The following is a 19036-nucleotide window of genomic DNA, read 5'->3' as shown; positions in this document are numbered from 1 at the left end:
GCTTTGGAGTGAGCGAGGTGAGGTCTGAGGGGGGGGCTGCGCTTTGGATACCCCAGTGAGGAGGGAGAATCACACTGCACGAGTTCTGAGCAGCTGCCGGAGGGCTCTGGACTGGAGTTTGCAGGGTCTGAAGTGTGTAAGCAGAGAGCTCTGTGTGTACATGGACAGTAGGTTGCACGGCGTCGAGGGTGGAGGCAGAAGATGAGGCAGCCACCCAAGAGGGGGCTGGGGGGGGACCTGGGGTGGGGAGCAGGGGGGTGGGGCTGCAGCGCGGACGCTGAGCGGGGCACATCCCTGCACTCAGCACACTGTACTGAGCCCGTCTGTGCGTACCCCCGCCTCACCCCCCAGGTCTCCCAGAGGGCAGAGACCAGCACTTGAGTGTTCCTGGGTGTGTGTGTGCATACATGCATGTGTGTGCACATGTGTGTGTGCACACACATGTCTACATGTATGGGTGCACGTGTGTATGTGTGCACACGTGTCTACATCCGCACGTGTGTATGTGTGCACACGTGTCTACATCCGCATGTGCATGTGCATATGTGCACATGTGTGCCTACATGTGTGTGTGCATGTGTATATGTGCACACGTCTACATGTATGTGTGTATATGTGCACACACGTCTACATCTGTGTGTGCATGTGTGTATGTGTGCACACATGTGTCTACAAGAGTTTGAGCACATGTGTGTGCACGTGTCTACATGTGCGTGCACACGTGTTTATATGCACATGTGTCTACATGCATGTACGTGTGCATATGTGCACACGTGTTTATATGCACACGTGTGTACATGCGCATATGCATGTGCACAGACGCGTCTACATCTGTGAGTGTATGCACACATGTGCTTACATGTGTGTGTGCGCGTGTGTGTGCGCGCTCATTGCCTACATGTGTATGTGCACACTTGTCTACATGTATGTTTATGCACATGTGTGTGCACACGTGTCTACATCTGTGTGTGTGCGTGCGTGTACACACATGTCCCTACATGTGTGTGTGCCCACGTGTATGAATGTGTGTGTTTCTTTCCCCATCCAATGTCACGGACCCCTGAATCCTAACAACAGGCACCTGCTGCAGACCCCAGGTTACGAGCCCTGGATTCTCCTCTGTGTGCATCGGGACGTCACTGGATGCTTTTAAAAGTGGGATGAGTGAGAAAGGGCAACGCGGTCTGGTTTGTGTTGCAAAAACCCGCAGTGAAACAACACCAAGTTAGACCGTGGAGTGCGCCCTCTGACCAAAGCTGACCAGGTGCCATCTGCCATCCGATGGTGGGCTGCATGCTGGGCAACAGAGCTGACGAACAACCACGCCGGCCTCTGGGCTCCAGGACCTCACAGCCTCGCGGGGTGGGTGGAGATATGAATAGATAACCCCAAATGTGACCCTGCTCGGACCCCAGAACCTGGGAATATGGAGCATAAAGCGGTTTCAGATGTGATCCAGTGAAGGATCCTGAGACGGGGAGGTTGTCCTGGGTTACCCCGATGGCTCAGTGTCACCGCAGCGTCCTTGGAAATGAAAGAGGGACGTGGGAGGGTCAGAGTCCAAGGAGATGCGGTGATAGAAACGGACCTCAGAGCGACATGGGGCCCTAAGACAAGGAATGTGGTGGCCTCTAGAAACTGGAAACGGGCAAAGATCGGATTTTCCCCATGTGCCTCCAGAAGGAACGCAGTCCTGCTGACGCTTTGATTTTTGTCCCGTAGACCCAGTATGGAATTTCCAACTTCGGGAATCGTAAGATGAATTTGTGTTGTTTAAAGGCCCTAAGTTTGTGGTAATTTGCCAGAGGAGCTACAGGAGAGGAGCACAGGTGCCAAGAACAGGGCCTGGGCGCCAGGAGGCCCGTGCAATGTTAGCTGTGCCAGAAAGGCCCACAGGAGTGGCCCTGCCTTCCTCCCCAGCTCTTCCCCCACCCCCTTCTCCGAGGTCCTGAAACACGCCAAGCCTAATTCTGCTGCACGATGCCCACTGCTCCCTCTCGGGGCAAACACCAGGCCCTTGGAAAGATGTTTTCCTGATCTTCCTGATGCCTCTGACTCTGCCCAGCCTCTCTGTTCCGCTACCATCAGAAGTTTCTCACCACCCAAAATGACAGAACGGACTCAGCACCCTGCTGTCCCGGAAGGTGAGCACCACGAGAGCTGGGGCTCTGTTTGTCACCACTGGCTAGAACACACAAGAAGGAAAGAAGTATTTGTGCCCCGGTCTTGTAAAGTCTCGGGCCAATACAGCTGAAAAGGAATCTGATGATCTGTTGCTTTTTTTCCCATGCGGAATAATGTACCCAGTTGCCTAGAAACTCACCAATCGTGTTCACTGTTTTATGCCAACCTTGTTGAAAGATAATGTGTTTTTATCTGCCTGCGCAGAGCTCATTTTTTAGTTTTAAGAACTGTGGTTGAAGAGTGGACTCCAGCCCTGCACACCAAGCTACCCCTGGAAATAAATCTCTAAGCTCAAAGCTCAGTAATTGGACGGAATGCCAGAGAGAAGTGAAGGGGAGGGAAGAAAAGACTGAGCGGAGGAAGACAGACAGAAAACTTGTGCTTTCATAAAGCAAAGAAACAGGCACTGAGTTAGCATTTCCCAGGCATGGAGGGGACAGCAAAAAGACTATTTTTAAGTTGTAGATTTTAAAGATGATGCAGAAAACATCATTATTACCCTGGGTTATGACACTCCTCTTTTTAGACTGCCCTTTTTAAGATGGGATTTTTGAAAGTTTTGACCATCTGTGCTGTTCTGCTAGAAATGGAAATATCAAGTCACAAATGGTTTCCAACTCCAAAATTTCCATCAATCCCATGCTCCCCCTTTCCGGGTACCAAAACATAACGAATACAGAACACAGTGTACCCTAAATAAATGTCTGTTGTATAGCGATTGACCAGATGGATGGATGGATGGAAGGAAGGACAGATGGACAGAAGAACGAATGGAGGGATGGATGGGCAGATGGACAAATAGATGGGCAAAAGGATGGATGGACAGATGGACAGATGGATGGATGAGAAGGACAGATGGACAGATGGATGGAAAGATAGGTGGATGGATGGGCAGAGGGATGGCTGGCTGGCTGGCTGGCTGGATAGGTGGCTGGGTGGATGGATGGACGGACGGACGGATGGACAGATGGATATATGGATGGATGGAAAGGAGGATGGATGGGTACATCACCACTGCCACTGTTCTTTTGCAAGCCCTCCTGCCTGGATCACTGCACTGGGGCCTGCCCTGGCTTCTATGCCTGGGGTCTCAGTTCTATCAGGCATCCCCCAAAGCTGAAAATTTACCTCCATGAAGTAGTGATTGGCTCATCACCCAAAAGGTGCCCACAGTGTCCAATGCTACCCAGGGTCACGCAACTGTAGTAGCAAAGTTCTAAATCATAAGCTTGGGGTTGCCTTGCAGGAGGGGCTCAGAAGGGGCTGTGAGACTGGGCACAGTCACCGCTGACTGCCCACCCAGCAGTCTTCCCTCCTCTCCTCCCTGTCACAGCTGAGTCCCAGGTCTTCATCTCCCCATCTCTGCACCATGGCCATATCTGACTCATGAAATCAAACTCTTGCTTTCCTCCAGGAGGAGAACCCACCACCTGCCCTGAGACCGAACCTCTGTTTGGCCTTCCCGCAAAGTTTGACAGATAGGACTGCATGTGGCCAGAGCGTATAATGGCCATGATGAAAATACGGATGACTAGATATTACAGAGTGCTTACAACGTGCCAGGCCAACGCACCAACACCGTCCCTGCAGGATTTCACTGAATCCTCACAAAACTCTATAAGGCAGGAAATACCATTTCACAGACGAGGAAACGGTTTCACAGACGTGATGTACCCACAATAACAAAGCTAACAGTTCAAATTTCAGTCTAGAAAGGTTCACCCAATAGCCTGTACTCTTGACCAGAATGTTTCACTGCCAACTCCCTGAAAGGTGGAAATGATTGACGTTTTCCCAGGATGTACATCAGCCCAGTAAAGCAACAGGGTAACAAAGCTGGAAAGGTAGAGAGAGTCACTAACTCTACACAAGAGTTGAAGGTGCTTGAGTCCTCCTGGGTTGCTTTCCAACTGCATACGTGACCTTTCCATTTGCTTGGATATCGTAAGCATGTTCGTATTTGTTGGATCTCAGTCCGCGTAACACCGCTGTGCGATACACAGGACTGGGATTCTAACTTGGAAATTCACAGGTGAGAAATGAAAGCAAAGACAAGTTAACTGACCCCAGGAGGCCACAGGGAGAAGGAGAGGCCAGCTGGGCTCTGCCTTCAGGTCTCTTCCAGCCCCAGGGGTTGGAGGAAGCCAACAGCCCCAGCCCCTGGGGGGGGTCCATATCCTCCAGAAGGAAAGGCTTTGTGTGTAAACGAAGAAGATCGCCAGGCCTGTGGTGGCTCTCCTGTGGGATCCTCTGAAAGACCAGAGTGCAGAGTGCTTTCCTGATGGCAGAAAAGCAGTGTCCCCAGGAGCGGGGAGCTGTCAGAGGTGGTGGTGGGTTGGCTGGGGTTGACACTGAGGTCCAGAAAGCTGCTCGGAAAGCAGCCTGGGGAGGCAACAGAAGAACGGATCATGAGAAGAAGGATGGAGAGCTTGGGGTACACAGCCTGAGGAGGACCAGAAAGGGGAGACTGGGGTCCCGTACCAGGGAGAGTGGGAAGAAAATAACACCCCCCAAGGATGCCCACGTCAGAACCCCCAGAACCGATGGGTATGTTACTTTGCACGGCAAGAGGGAAAGTGAAGGCTCTCGAGATGAGATTTTCCTGACTCATATCCAAGAGACCCGATGTCATCACAAGGGTCCTTAAAAGGGACAGAGGGAGGCAAGAGGCTCAGAAAGGAGACATAATGACAGAAGCAGAGGTCTGAGTGGTACGGAGCCAGGAGCCAAGGGATGCGGGCGGCCTCAGGGAGCTGGAAAGGGCAGCGAACGGATCCGCCTCCCTCCCAGCCTCGAGAAGGACGCAGTCTTGCTGACACGTTGATTGTAGCCCAGGGAGACCCATGTCAGACTCTGGCCTGCAGACTATAAGACAGTGACCTTGTGTTGCTTTTAGCCATTAAGTCCGGAATGATTTGTTACAGCGGTAAAAGGGAATTAACACGGCAAATGGGAGCTCCAGCCAGTGGACTTGGGTTCCAATGGTAAATATAACCATTCGTTCCTTTGTTGAGCAAATGCCGTACATGGGGCACCATGCACCGTGCTGAGAAAACGCCTGGTGGTCGGAGCAAATACGGTCCCTCCCATCAAGCAGCTCGTGACCAGTATCTGCTTAGCAATCTACTGCTGCCCAGCTCCAATGTGCCCCTCATCACCTGCTCTGTGAAAATGGGTCTGAGTCCTTAACATTTTTCCTTCGCCGGAAGGCAAGGTGTGGAGCTTTGCCCGTAAGGGTGCCGGAGAGACGCTGTGGAGGGAAAGGGTTTGCTTTCTGACTGTGGCGCTCCCTCTGCGGGCCGCTGCCGTGCCCACGCCGTGACTTCTCCGGCACAGGTGGCTGCCTTCGTGGGCAGCTCCCGCGGCAGCCGGCAGCCCGCAGCTCTACCCAGCACCCACCTTGAGTGCCTCGACAGCAAGTGCCTCTGAGGAGACGCGTCCCTGTAAAGTGCGGTCCTCAAAATTCCAGCGAGTTCCACTGGTCGGCCACCTCAGCAACTTCTCCACGTTCAGTGAGCCGTGACTGTACCCCCTCCCCGATAAGGTCTGGATCTCAGGGTGGGGGGCACCTCTTCCTTGGGCACGCGCTCTCAGCCCTCGGGCGGGGGGTACTCCCGATGTCTTCCATCCAGACATTCTTGAGCGTTCTCTTCACTTCTCACTCAGCAACCCCTTATTTTCCAGTCCTTGTCAGAATTAATAACTCTTTAAATCAAACTTTCCCTGTTCAAATTCTTTCTCCTGATCGGAGCCAGGCCAAGACAGATGTGCACAAACATATAAATAAGCATGAACTGCAGACAGTGGTGCGACCTACAGGAGACAAGTCAGCAAGAATATAAGGACGGAACTAAGTTGGTCTGAGCGGCCGGGAGAGGCCTCTCCAAGGTGACCTTTAAGGTGAAAACAGACGAGAAACCAGCCCAGTGGAGCATTCTGGCCGGGCCTGGGACTCGGTATGGCTGGGTTCTGAGCGCACAGGCTTCTGGTGAACAGGACACATTCGGACGTCAGAGTCACATCGTGCGATAAAACCAGAGCTGGCGTCCGTTCCCTGGACGGGCTCTGGTTCCTTAGGTGACCCAGCCCCGGTGCCCTGCCTCCAGCCTGGGGTGGGGGGGCCCTCGTTCCTGCCAGGCTTCCCGACTCTCTTCTGTTCTGTGTCTGGCTTCTCATCTGTCCTAATTCCCGCGTACCCGAGGGCTTGCACTGAAATGACTCTGTCTGAACTAGGAGAGTGGCTTCTGCTTCTGGGTACAACCCCATACGATAACAAGGCCATTTTGTTCATGCCTGTGGACAAGTCTCATAGCACCTTTATATCATGCAGCAGAAGTTGTCCAGAGTTAGCTGCCACTGAGAAGGAAGAAAAGAGGTGGAGAGTAGGAGGGGGCTTGGGGGAGGAAGGGAGGGGGAGGGAAGGAGAAAGGAAGGGGAGGGGGGAGGGGAAGGAAGAAAGGAGGGGGAGGAAGAGAAGGGAGGAGGGACCGGAGGAGGGGGGGAGGAGAGGTGGGAGAGAGAAGGGGAGGAGAAAGGGGAGGGGCAGGGGAGGAGAAGAGGGGAAAGGAGGGGGAGGGGCAGGGGAAAGGAGAAGGAAGGGGTGGGGAAAGGAGGAGGATGGGGGAGGTAGGGGAGGGGGGGGAGGGGAGAGAAGAGGGAGGGGAGGGGCCTGGCAGGAAGGGAGAGAGGGAAGGAGCACACAGAAGGCACTTCCCTGCTAAGCAGGTAGGCAGAACCGCCCCCACGCCCCCCTCCACCCCGAAGGCCACCCCTTGGCAGTTGTGGGTTTGGAGAGCAGCTCAAACAACCGATTTCTTTTTTTTTTTAATTTTTTTTTTCAACGTTTATTTATTTTTGGGACAGAGAGAGACAGAGCATGAACGGGGGAGGGGCAGAGAGAGAGGGAGACACAGAATCGGAAACAGGCTCCAGGCTCTGAGCCATCAGCCCAGAGCCCGACGCGGGGCTCGAACTCACGGACCGCGAGATCGTGACCTGGCTGAAGTCGGACGCTTAACCGACTGCGCCACCCAGGCGCCCCAAACAACCGATTTCAAAAAGATGAACTACCAAGCTCGGTCCCACCGCAAACTTTCCTAAATAGCTCTAGTCCCCTGGGGTCATTTTGAAGCCGCTCCTCACAGTGATTTAAGAGATTGTGATACAAAACACCACTCAAGGATCCAACGCTTTCCTGACAAAAGGAATTAAAGCCCAAAAGCAAGAAACCTTCCCTAAGTAAAGATTGACCAGATGGGGAGCAAATGCAGCATCTCATAGTCAGAGACATGCCTCCACCCCCCCCCCGACCCCCCCCCACCCCCCCCACCACCCCCCACCCCCGGTGCTGAGCCCAGGCACCTGTCAGGAAGACACAGGGTCAAGGAGGCTGGCCCCTGCAGAGACTGTCAAAGCCCACCTGCTTTTCCTGATTTGCCAGATTCTTCCTTCCTGTGTGGGTTTCACCATCTCCTTCTCTTCCCCTCCCCCTGACTCTGTCCTGTCCCCGTGAGGGACACCCCACTCAGCCAAGAGCCATCAGTGAGGTCTTCAGGCATCATGAGAGAGGAGGTCACCACAGCCAAAGAGCATTTGAGCGTCTGCAGCAAAGGTCCATCAGGAAAGGTTATCCCAAGAGACGAGACTAATATCTCCCGAAGCCCAGAACGACAGAATAATTGTCCCCGCTGCCAGGCACTCTGCTCAGAAGGGTACTTCCGGCAAGATGCTAAACTCAAGTTCTGGCCAAGGATGCATCGTTGCAAGTTGCGCCAACACAGCCCTACAGCAGTCGTAAACGACGCATCACCATCCATCACTTGGCTGTGTTCTGACACAACTTTTTCCACAGACACAGGAGGCAGACTGGATTTGGTCTGCGGGCTGCACTCGGCCAACCAGGAGTCTATCTCCCTGCCTGGTTCCAGCCTCCTTTCCGGCTCCTCTCCGAACCGGCACCTGCCCATCAGAGGAGAGCATGACGCCCTCCCTTGAAATTCCGTCCTCAGGAGCAATGGGAGGCTGCGGGATCCCCAGTGAATCAACTGCTACACATTAAGCATAGAGCAAAATTGTAAGGACTCGGCGTAAAGATGTAACCCAACCTCAGCCAGATCTAGGTTGATCTGGAGAATCAGAACGGCCTCCTTCTGCCTTAAAATCTACATCCGTCGATCTCTGCCCCTTTGCAGGGCCATTTCCCGCTGGTTGTGGCTCTGCCCCAAAACCACCATGCAGATCGTTGCTGATGGGGGTAAACTCCATCAGGCTAACTTTCAAGAATTAGATGAGCCCAGCAGCCTGGATTAAAGCACGGGGTTCTTTCTCCAGCATTCGTTTCCAGCAAATATGAACTGTCTCAGGCATTGTTCTAGGTGCTGGGGTCACAGACGTGGACACGACTGACCAGAACCCTACCTCCACGGATCTCACTTTGCAGGGAGGACACGGGTAGTGAGCCCTGTACCTCCAACACCGATGACATCTATGAAGAAGGTGAAACAGCGTGGTGATCAGACAGTGATACAAAGGGGGACAGAGAGCCAGTTCTGGCCAACGTGGCTGGGGAAGGGTGCATCTCTGAACAGTCAAGTTGAAGAGAAGGAGCCAGGCTTGGGGAGACTTTGGGAAAGTGTTTCGGGCACAGACGAGAGTAAGAACACAGATACAGAACTGCAGAATTAATTGGAGGATGTAGGGTTTTGTTTACAAGGATCTTAACCCTGGTATCCAACTTGAGTATGAATGACAGAAGCACCCACAGATTGCCCTAGAATATCTGGGTGTTGACCCCCACACTTTGGTCCCAGACAGGAAGGTCAAAGCAATGCAGAATATTTCATGTTCCACTGAACATTTCCGGTGTGGAAAAGGGTATTAGGAATGCAGTGTTCCCCAGGAATTGATCATCCCTGTGGCCCACCGGCGCTGTCCTTTTTACGTTCTGGAACCTCATGCATGACCCTGTGCTCTGGTGTGGTCCCCGAGTCTAGTGGCGAAGGGAGCTTCAACCAAAGTCAGAGGAAAAATCTGGTCACTCCAGGCCAGGCACAGAAACACAACAGGTTCTGTGGACTTCAGGACCTTATGCAGGCTCAGTTGGTCAGATCCTAACAAGGCTCCTTCAGTCCAGCAGCACTTTTCAGTTGTCCAGCCCCCAGGCTCCCTGGGAACTTCCCGGCGAAGTCGAGTGACCCGGGCCACTCGCTCACATGCAAAGCACTGTCCCCACGCAGACCCCTGATACAGCACTTCGTCCTGATGTGGGCACAGACTGAGACGATAAAGGACAAGGGCTCCCCGGGAAACGTTCCCCAATATCCACAAGGAACAGAGATTTACAGTAGACCCCAAATAGTTTCCAGGAAGGCATCATGGGAAGTAGGTAAATAAAACGTAATCTAAATGCATTTCCTTTGCTTCAACAACTTCATCAAGAGCATAAAAAATAACAGATTATAAAACGCTTCATGTTTCTTTGAGTATTAAATCACTCAAAGAAAACTTCCTGGTGACCCCCCTTCCGAAGCTCAAATTTCTCACCATCGCAAGAGGGACAATGCCCACGAAGGATGTCTGGCTGACAAAGATCTCGGAGACGGCCAGCTCGCTCATGGAGTCCTCCACTGGGTATTCCACTTGCCAGGTGATGGGCTGGGCCCCGGCCAGGCCGCTGCTGTTGTCGACCCCGAAGTCCACTTGCAAGATCTCGTAGAAGGAGCCATTTGTCCTGGAAAACAAACACATGTGAAAGTGCCATTTAAAACCTGACACTCAGCAGAACATCAAGAATGTAATAAATTGCCACCCTCCTCCTTGCCAATCGAAAGGGTGACTGCCAACTTCAACAGAGCACACGGCGGTGCCAACGGAGCCTCCAAGCACCGCACACAGCAAGGGGCCCTGAGCCTCCTGTCTGGTGTCGCCCCCACCCAACGCGTGCCCATGCCACCATCCAGCACCACGCACGGCAAGGCGCCCTGAGCCTCCTGTCTGGTGTCACCATTGTTCCAGTCCTGCGGCAAGTCCGGGATTCTGGCTACTTCTACTTTTACTTAGCTGTGTCTATGGACCAGTGGTTCAAACTCTGAGCTTTAGGATTTGGGAAGAATGGGCTGGTGGGAGAATCACGAGACCAAGCGTGGGAAGGACTCCCTAGCTTCCTGGTTCGCTACATAACTATGAGCAACATATAAGATAGTACAGTAGACTGTTCATTTCGTGAGCCCGAAATGGGATGAGATGTAAAGAATCCACCTGCCTTAATTCATGGAGCGACAGCGCTGCATGTGTTTTTGGAAGCGGGGAAGAAGGTGGATGGGGCATTTATAGGTGAAAAAGACCAATGCCATTCTCAATAATATTTTTGTACACAGGGAGTGTCTTATCATTGACAGGGACGTTGTAAATTATAGGCTGACTATTGTACCAACATAAGTCACCGAACAGAGTTAAAACAGAAGCCAGCCAGCACAGGACTTGTGAGTGATTCCTGCTGTAGCCTCTTCCCACCCTGGTGCTAGCTTTATCCCCAGCCAAGGAATATGACGGCCGAGTAACTGATTCACAGTCGCCCAAGACCTGAGTCACACGAACCGACTTATTCCTTTCCTGCCAGTGGGCCTGCCTGGACCCAAGTGGGCCTGGAAGCCTCTGCCCTGCCTCTTAGGGTCTGGACAGGGTCTTCAGTTTGAACCCCCAGCGCGCAACCTGTGAGGAAAGAGTTTGGAAATGAACCTGGGCAGGCTGCTTGGCCCCCAGAAGTCTGCTACCATGGACAGCTCCCTTCCCGCGGCCAACTCCCTAAGAGGGTCAAAACCCCAGGGGGCTGGCGAGAGGGAGGCATCTAGGCACCCAAGACCTCATTCAGACACAGCAATAGTATTGACAGAACTGACCTGCCCCGTACAGAATTCCACACAAATCAGAACCACACCAGACTCCACGTAGAATTGGTCGCATCTAACCTTTGCCCACGCAGCCAAGGGCTTAAGAAACTCTGATGTTGCTCTGTCTCATCCAGTGGCCACTAGCCAGAAGCAGCTACTTAAACCGAAATATAACTTTATTAAAGTAACACAGCCGGGTGTTCCCTGCTGAGCTGAGGCTGGGTGTGGGACTTGCGAGCTGTGAGTCCTCAAGTATCTATTTGTCGTGTTGTTCTGCACGGGGAGGACAGTGCTCGCTGCATAGAGAACCCAGGCCTTGTGAGAAGGTGGACAGTGGGCACGCATGGGGACCACCGCCCCCCCAGAGGACCCTGATTTACTGGGCATCTTTAGTGAGAAGGCACAGAAGGGGGAGATTAAGGGCTGACCCTGAGCTGCCGAAGGGATTTCAGGGTCTCAGGAACTTAGGGACCCACTCCACGACCCTCGTTCCCCACCCACCACACTCCGGCCTGAAAAATCTCCTCTCTGGTCACAGGATTTCCTCACTTCTCCATCTGCTGGGTGTCCTCCTGTAAGAGACGCTCGGTCCTTTCAGACCAGATCTTCGATCCCTCTGGACCGTGTGCCGTGCTTGTAACCACGACTAGAGGGCAGCTTCCAATACCTCCTGGTTTCTCAGCGCTCAGTGGATCCCAGCAAAGTGAACGCCAAGAAAGTGATAACTTTCTGCTATTGGCAGCTTAATCCTGCTAAATCTGCACTCTGGTCTCGGGGTACAGAAGCAGCCGGTCTTTGGGCAAAGAGGGCAGCCCCATTCTCCGTGGGTCCTTCCTTCTCCTCTCTGACTGTCCAGCCCATGAGCTGGACCAGCTATGGGACTCTGCCCAAGTCCAGCTAGAAACGGATCAACAACCAACTCAGAGTCACTTTTATGCACAAGTTTTTATTTTAGGTCATTTCCCTCCAACCGGAAAGGCGGGTCTTTTACTTTTAGGCAGCTGTCGTGCATGCTAATAAGGCCATTTCCATGGAAATGGGTTTATAATTATTAACTACCTGCTCCTGATCTACTCTTCAATGGTTTTTATTTATTTTTTTGGGACAGAGAGAGACAGAGCACGAACGGGGGAGGGGCAGAGAGAGAGGGAGACACAGAATCGGAAACAGGCTCCAGGCTCCGAGCCATCAGCCCAGAGCCCGACGCGGGGCTCGAACTCCCGGACCGCGAGATCGTGACCTGGCTGAAGTCGGACGCCTAACCGACCGCGCCACCCGGGCGCCCCGGTAGACATTTCTTTTTTTTTTTTTTAATTTTTTTTTTTTAACATTTATTTATTTTTGAGACAGAAAGAGACAGAGCATGAATGGGGGAGGGTCAGAGAGAGAGGGAGACACAGAATCGGAAACAGGCTCCAGGCTCTGAGCCATCAGCCCAGAGCCCGACGCGGGGCTCGAACTCACGGACCGCGAGATCGTGACCTGGCTGAAGTCGGACGCCTAACCGACTGCGCCACCCGGGCGCCCCGGTAGACATTTCTTTTTTTTTTTTTTAATTTTTTTTTTTAACATTTATTTATTTTTGAGACAGAAAGAGACAGAGCATGAATGGGGGAGGGTCAGAGAGAGAGGGAGACACAGAATCGGAAACAGGCTCCAGGCTCTGAGCCATCAGCCCAGAGCCCGACGCGGGGCTCGAACTCCCGGACCGCGAGATCGTGACCCGGCTGAAGTCGGGCGCTCAACCGACCGCGCCACCCGGGCGCCCCATCCTGATCTACTCTTGATGAGCCTTTCAAACCTAGAACAGTGTTTCATGATCCTCTCGACTTAATAATTACCAACTGCCTTTGAGGAACCTGGGTCAGCACTTCAGCCATGAGACATTCATTAGACATTTTTCCCCGGGGTGGAGAAGTGAGCGCATGCGTGTGTGTGTGCGTGCGTGTGTGCACACGTGTGCATGTGTGTGTTGCCAGAGGTCAGGCAGGAAACGGGGCTCAGCGGCTTCTCCCCTCGAGTGAGAGCACACAGCATCCCCCCGAAAGGACTTGGTTCCCAAAGTCCTGTAGAAACTGCTTCAATAAAAGCTGAGCCTCTTTCCTGGGACCCTGGGACCCTGGGACCCCAGAAGTGGGGCTGGGACAGCTTTTAAATGCACAGTGTGGCTACCGCTCAGACATGTCAGCAAGAAGGAGAGGGAGGGATGGGGCAGGAGAGGGGAATGGGGGCCCAACCCAGCAGCCTGTCCCCTGCAGCCACACCCAGCCATTTCTCAGCATATAACCCAAGACGATAAATAATTATAGCTGGGGTTTTGTTTTGTTTTGTTTTGTTTTTGTTGTTTGTTTGTTTGGTTGGTGGTGGAAGGGGACAGGGATGGGAAAGGAGGAATGAAGTGGGGAGGGAGGTTCAAAAGCTTGAACTCCTCTTGGGGCGCTGGGTGGCTCAGTCAGTTAAGCATCTGACTTCAGCTCAGGTCATGATCTCACGGTCTGTGGGTTCAAGCCCCACGTCAGGCTCTGTGCTGACAGCTCAGAGCCTGGAGCCTGCTTTGGATTCTGTGTCTCCCTCTCTCTCTGCTCCTCCCCTGCTCATGCCCTGTCTCTCTCTCTCTCAAAAATAAACAAACACACAAAAAAATTTTTTAATCAAAAGCTTGAACTCCTCTCCAGTAAACTATGCCATTTACATAGATTTTTTTACCCCTCCCCACAATCCCCACAAACTTCTAGATGGTTCTGAGCTACCAGGCTGAGATGCTGAAGCTTTCCCCACATGAGTTTTTCTAGAAATGGAGCAAGAGAGGCTGACCCCTGTCAGGGTCTCTGTCTTAAGAGCCTTTCTCTGGTCAGTACTTTTTAAATGGGCACAAAGCAAGGAACATACTGACCCATGACTGCCATGAACAAATGCCCCAGAGTAGATCTGCTGGTTACTCACAGTAAGTACGAGGAGACTGAAATATGCCATCCCATCTAGACTGTTCACCCCGTGAGGACAAGGATGTGCCTGTAGCAGCTGGCACAGTACCCAGAAGATTGTAGGGATTCAATACGTATTTGTTTAATTCATCGAACATACTCAAAAGGCCCAGCAGGACATCCCGTAAAATTCCAGGGAGTGTCATTTGCCTTCTGGGACACAAGGAGCTACCAGTCAGCTGAATTCTGAGCTCTATTCTTATGCCTGCCTGGCAAGTATATTTATATACTCTTTGCTTTGAGAAGGTATGTCCGTCTCCACCATTACAATGTAATTCTCTTCTTTTTTTTTTAAGACTTTGTTGTCGTTTTTTTCCCCCAACAGTTTTAGGTTCACAGCAAAATTGAGGGGAGGGTATAGAGATTTCCCATCTTCCCCCGCCCCCCAACAAGCTTCCCCTGTTATCAACATCCCCACCAGATGGTACATTTGTCATCATCAATGAACCTACACTGACACATCACAATCACCCGGAGTCCATGATTGACGTTAAGGTTCACTCTATCGGTCGGGACAAACTTAGGACACAGATCTGCCATATGGTGGCGTACAGAGTATTCTCACCACCCCCAAATCCTCCGGGCTCTGCCTATTTACCCCTCCTCCACTCAATGCCTGGCAACCACTGATCTTTTCCTGTCTCCATGAGTTTGCCTTTTCCGGAATGTCCTATCATTGGAATCCTATGGCACGCAGCCTCTTCAGATTGGCTTCCTTCACTTAGTGATATGCACTCAGGGTTCCTACACATATCTCATGGCTCGATAGCTCATTCCTTTTTGGTGCTGATAACACTCCACTGTCCGGATGGACCATGATTTGTTTATCCATTCACTGAAGGACATCTTGGTTTGTGGACCTAGGTTTTCAACTTCCTTGGGTAAGATACCAAGGAGCATCATTGCTGGATGGTAGGAACCTAACTCTTCAAAGGCCAAAACCTATTATAACACCACAGTCACCACGGTCCCTGGCACATTCATTTTACCCAATGACATTTATTAAGCAGATACGATGTGTCAGGCACGGAGAATTCATTCATTCATATACAAATCGATAAGATCCCTGTCTTACTAATCAGGTAAATAAATAAGGTAAGTCCTGGTCATGAAAAATGCTCTCCTAAAAATAAAATAGACTTGAACTTTAAAAAAAAAAAAAAGCTAGTTTTTTCAATTAAAAAATTTTAAGTACAATTTTAAAATAGTCCATTTTTACTTTAAAAAAATTTTAAACATTTACTTATTTTTGAGAGAGAGTGAGTGTGTACACGAGTGGGGGAGGGGCAGAGAGAGAGGGAGGCACCGAATCCGAAGCAGGCTCCAGGCTCTGAGCTGGCAGCACGGAGCCCGACGCGGGGCTCGAACTCACGGACTGCGAGATCATGACCTGAGCCAAAGTAGGACACTTAACCAACTGAGCCACCCAAGCACCCCATTTTTACTTCAGACTAGACTACCGATCACAACTGGAGACCATGAAAGGTGTTCAGGGCCTGCCCCTGTAAGAAACTGACATTTGAGCTGAGACCCAAAAGCATGAAGAGAACCAAACAGATCCTCGGCAAATGTTTGTCAAATAAATGAGTAAATCTATTTTGAGCTTGAAAAAAAAAGTCATGGGAAAGTTTATCCCAAACCATCAGCATGAACACAAGGTGCTAAGTGAAAAAGAACATCCAGTCTTTGTTCAAACACCACCTGCTCAGTAAATCCTCTTCTGACCACGCTACCCATCCCTCATCCCCCAACCCTACAGTTGAGACCCATTAGCCAGACCCATGTTTTCTATAGCGTTTACCTTTTAACACACCAAGTGACTGACTGATTGGTTGATTGCCGGATGGATGGATGGATGGATGGATGGATGGATGGATGGTTTGGGGGCACGTCTGAGTGACTCAGTTGGTTAAGCATCTGACTCTTGATCTCAGCTCAGGTCATGATCTCACAGTTTGTGAGTTTGAGCCCCACATCGGGCTCTGTGCTAGCAGCATGGAGCCTGCTTATAATTCTCTCTCTCCTGCCTCTCTCTCTCTCTGCCCCTCCCCTGCTCACTCTGGCTCTCTCTCCCTCTCTCTCTCTCTCTCTCTCTCCCTCTCTCTCTCTCACACACACACACACACATGCACACACACATATGAATGTAGGTTCTCTGCCTGCTCTGTGTCCTCAGCACTTAGAACCCTGCCTAGGACGTAGTTGGTGCTCATTAAACATCTGCTGAATGAATTAATCAATGAATAGCAAACAACAGCGGGAGCGATATCTCAGAGGAATATGTGCTTAGGGAACCCAGAGACCAGATGCGGGAAGGAGAGAGAAATTGGCAAGTCAGGGAAGGCTTCCTGGAGGAGGCTAGACTCGGGCTGATCTTTGAACAATAGGTTAGTAAGACAGGTAACTACTACAGCCCATTGCTTGGGATCTCCCATCACACCCTTTCCCCTCCCCTCCAGACACCCTTCCCACTCCCCACCTGCCCCCAACACCAGCCCTCCGGGAGAGGAGAGAAACAATCTCTGGTCATCAATGCCATCGACAGAGCAGAGGCTCTGTCTGCCCTGCAGCTCTTCTCATCACGAGCTAAGGGCCAGCTCTCAGAATCCGGCACGAATAAATCATCTCTTGCCGCAGTCCCATAAAATCCAGCCGCTACCTCCTCACTGCTGTTTTGTCAAAGGCAGCACGGTCTGCACTCGCTGTGGAAAGGATGTTTCAGGCTGCCGAATCAGCCAGTGGTTGGCAGTCAGAGGTCTAAAAATACGTAACGGCCATGAGTCTCGAGCAGGGACTTCTCATCTTTTGGTCTCAAAACAGTCTCTCCTCGTTGGTTTGATTTTCTGTCTTCCCATCATCAAATTCCTACATAGAACTTTGAAAAAACAAATTCTGAGACGATGTCGAATGGGAACAGTCCAAGAATAGAGGCTCCTTTACTGCATTCCTGGTTGACTACGAAGGCTACAGAGGTTACGACGGGGTCCACTGAGCTGCAGGTGGCCAGAGCCACACTTCATTAACTGACCCACGACCTTGTTTTTACAAAATTTGAACTAATTGCGAGTATTTTTTTTTAATTTTTTTTTAGTTTTTATTTACTTTTGACAGAGAGAGAGAGAGCGAGCGCAAGCTGGGGAGGGGCAGAGAGAGAGGGAGACACAGAATCTGAAGCAGGATCCGGGCTCCGAGCTGTCAGCACAGAGCCCAACACGGGGCTCGAACCCACGAGCCGTGAGATCATGACCTGAGCCAAAGTCGGACGCTTAACCAACTGAGCAACCCAGGCACCCCTAGTTACGAATATTTTCTAAGTTTATTTATTTTGAGAGAGAGAGAGAGCACAAGAAGGGGAGGGGCAGAAAGAGAGGGAGACAGAGAATCCCAAACAAGCTCCATGCAGGGCTCGAACTCACGAACCACGAGATCATGACCTGAGCCGAAATCAACAGTCGGATGCTTGACCAACTGAGGCACCCAGGTGCCCCTGCTGCCGATGTTTTTAAAAGCAGAACATCCACACCCACCCCCCATAGAAATGGGGTTTCTGGCTTCTTTGGGGAAACGGGGTGCCTACATTCCCATGTGGGCACAGTCAGCAGGGGCAACGGGGTGCCATCCCTACCAATGGGGCTGCAAGTCCACAATAAGCTCCTTTCTTCGTGTATCGTGTCCCTCAGGTCCCTGTAGACATTTGTGATCTCTGAGAAAACACATTTCATTTTTGAGCTTCTAGTAAACACCTCACGAGCTGTGTTTCCAGCTCACAAATGACTCCTTGTTCTCCTGGGAACGTGTCTCCCTCTGCCCTCCTGCCCGGGGGTTCGCGTGAGGTCCGGTCTCTAGCCACGGCTCTGGCCTCGGTGCTAAACTCTGACCTCAACTGGGTGAAGAACACTTCCTGGCAGGTGTGAGATCCTCCTCGAAGGTTCCCAACCTGGCACAGGAAGAGTTCACAGTGTCCCCAAAACAGTTGTACACAGATGTTCATTGTGGCGTTTTCCGTAACAGTTGAAAAGTGAAAACAGCCCAACCGGCCAATGGGAATTGACGGCCGATGGGTACAGAGCTTCTCTGGGGGGTGATGAAAATGTTTTGAAATTAGTGGCAACGATTCCATTTTATGTATCTACTAAAAAAAAATCTAGGAATCTACTAAAAAAAAAAAAACACCACTGATGGTATACTTCTAAAAGGAGGCATTTTATGGTGTGTTAATTATATCTTAATTTTCTTAAGTAAAAAAAAAAACCCAAAACAATGAGAGGGGAAAATCAAGTCACAAAAGGATATGTATGGCATGATATTTTTTATAAAAATGGTAAACTCATGTGCAACCACTCTTTATACAGTTTATATTAAAAACCATAAACACAGGCATGGTAATGATCATGTCTCCCTCGGAGGAGGGAGAGAGAAAAGGACACCAGCAAGGGGTATGTAAAGGCTTCGATTAGATGTGGAATACTGATTTCTTTTAAAATTTGAAGAAAATAGGGGCGCCTAGGTGGCTCAGTGAGTTAAGCGTCCGACTTCGGCTCACGTCATGATCTCGCAGTTCATGAGTTCGAGCCCCAAGTTGGGTTCTGTGCTGACAGCTCGGAGCCTGGAGCCTGCTTCGGATTCTGTGTCTCCCTCTCTCTCTGCCCCTCCCCTGCTCATTGTCTCTCTCTCTCTCTCTCTCTCTCTCTCTCTCTCTCATTTAGTTTCTTCTCCTTGGGTTTAACTCTCAAATCCGTAGTTCCCAGACTCTCCATCTGACTCCTAAAACGGCTCCTAAGAACCAACCCACTGCCCCACTTTCCAACCGCAGGAAAAGGAAAGGAGAGTCGTCTTCTTTTTCTGCCTTTAAATATTTTAAAGCACCTCGCAGACTGGTACGGGCGACCTTATTTTTGCTTCCCAGCAGCTTCCCAGAGCTGAAAACGATACATCTCGGAAACGAGCGAACACTTAGGCACCTGCGCGAAACCCAGGACT

At 51.2% G+C, this 19036-nt stretch overlaps 1 protein-coding gene across 1 annotated transcript in view; it reads right to left on the bottom strand.

Annotated features, from left to right (window-relative positions):
• Positions 1-19036, bottom strand: part of TMEM132B (transmembrane protein 132B) — a 216224-nt gene that overhangs the window by 78645 nt on the left and 118543 nt on the right. Inside the window, exon 4 of the mRNA XM_047093190.1 lies at positions 9727-9913. Coding sequence (XP_046949146.1) covers positions 9727-9913 — 187 coding nt within the window. The remainder of the gene's footprint in view (positions 1-9726; positions 9914-19036) is intronic.

This window comes from Lynx rufus, unplaced genomic scaffold (genome assembly GCF_022079265.1).
Source record: "Lynx rufus isolate CCGP_SWC_20201006 ecotype Redwood Valley unplaced genomic scaffold, mLynRuf1.p SCAF_33, whole genome shotgun sequence".
NCBI classification, from domain to species: Eukaryota; Metazoa; Chordata; class Mammalia; order Carnivora; family Felidae; genus Lynx; species Lynx rufus.
This window is presented reverse-complemented; position numbering and strand designations above follow the sequence as displayed.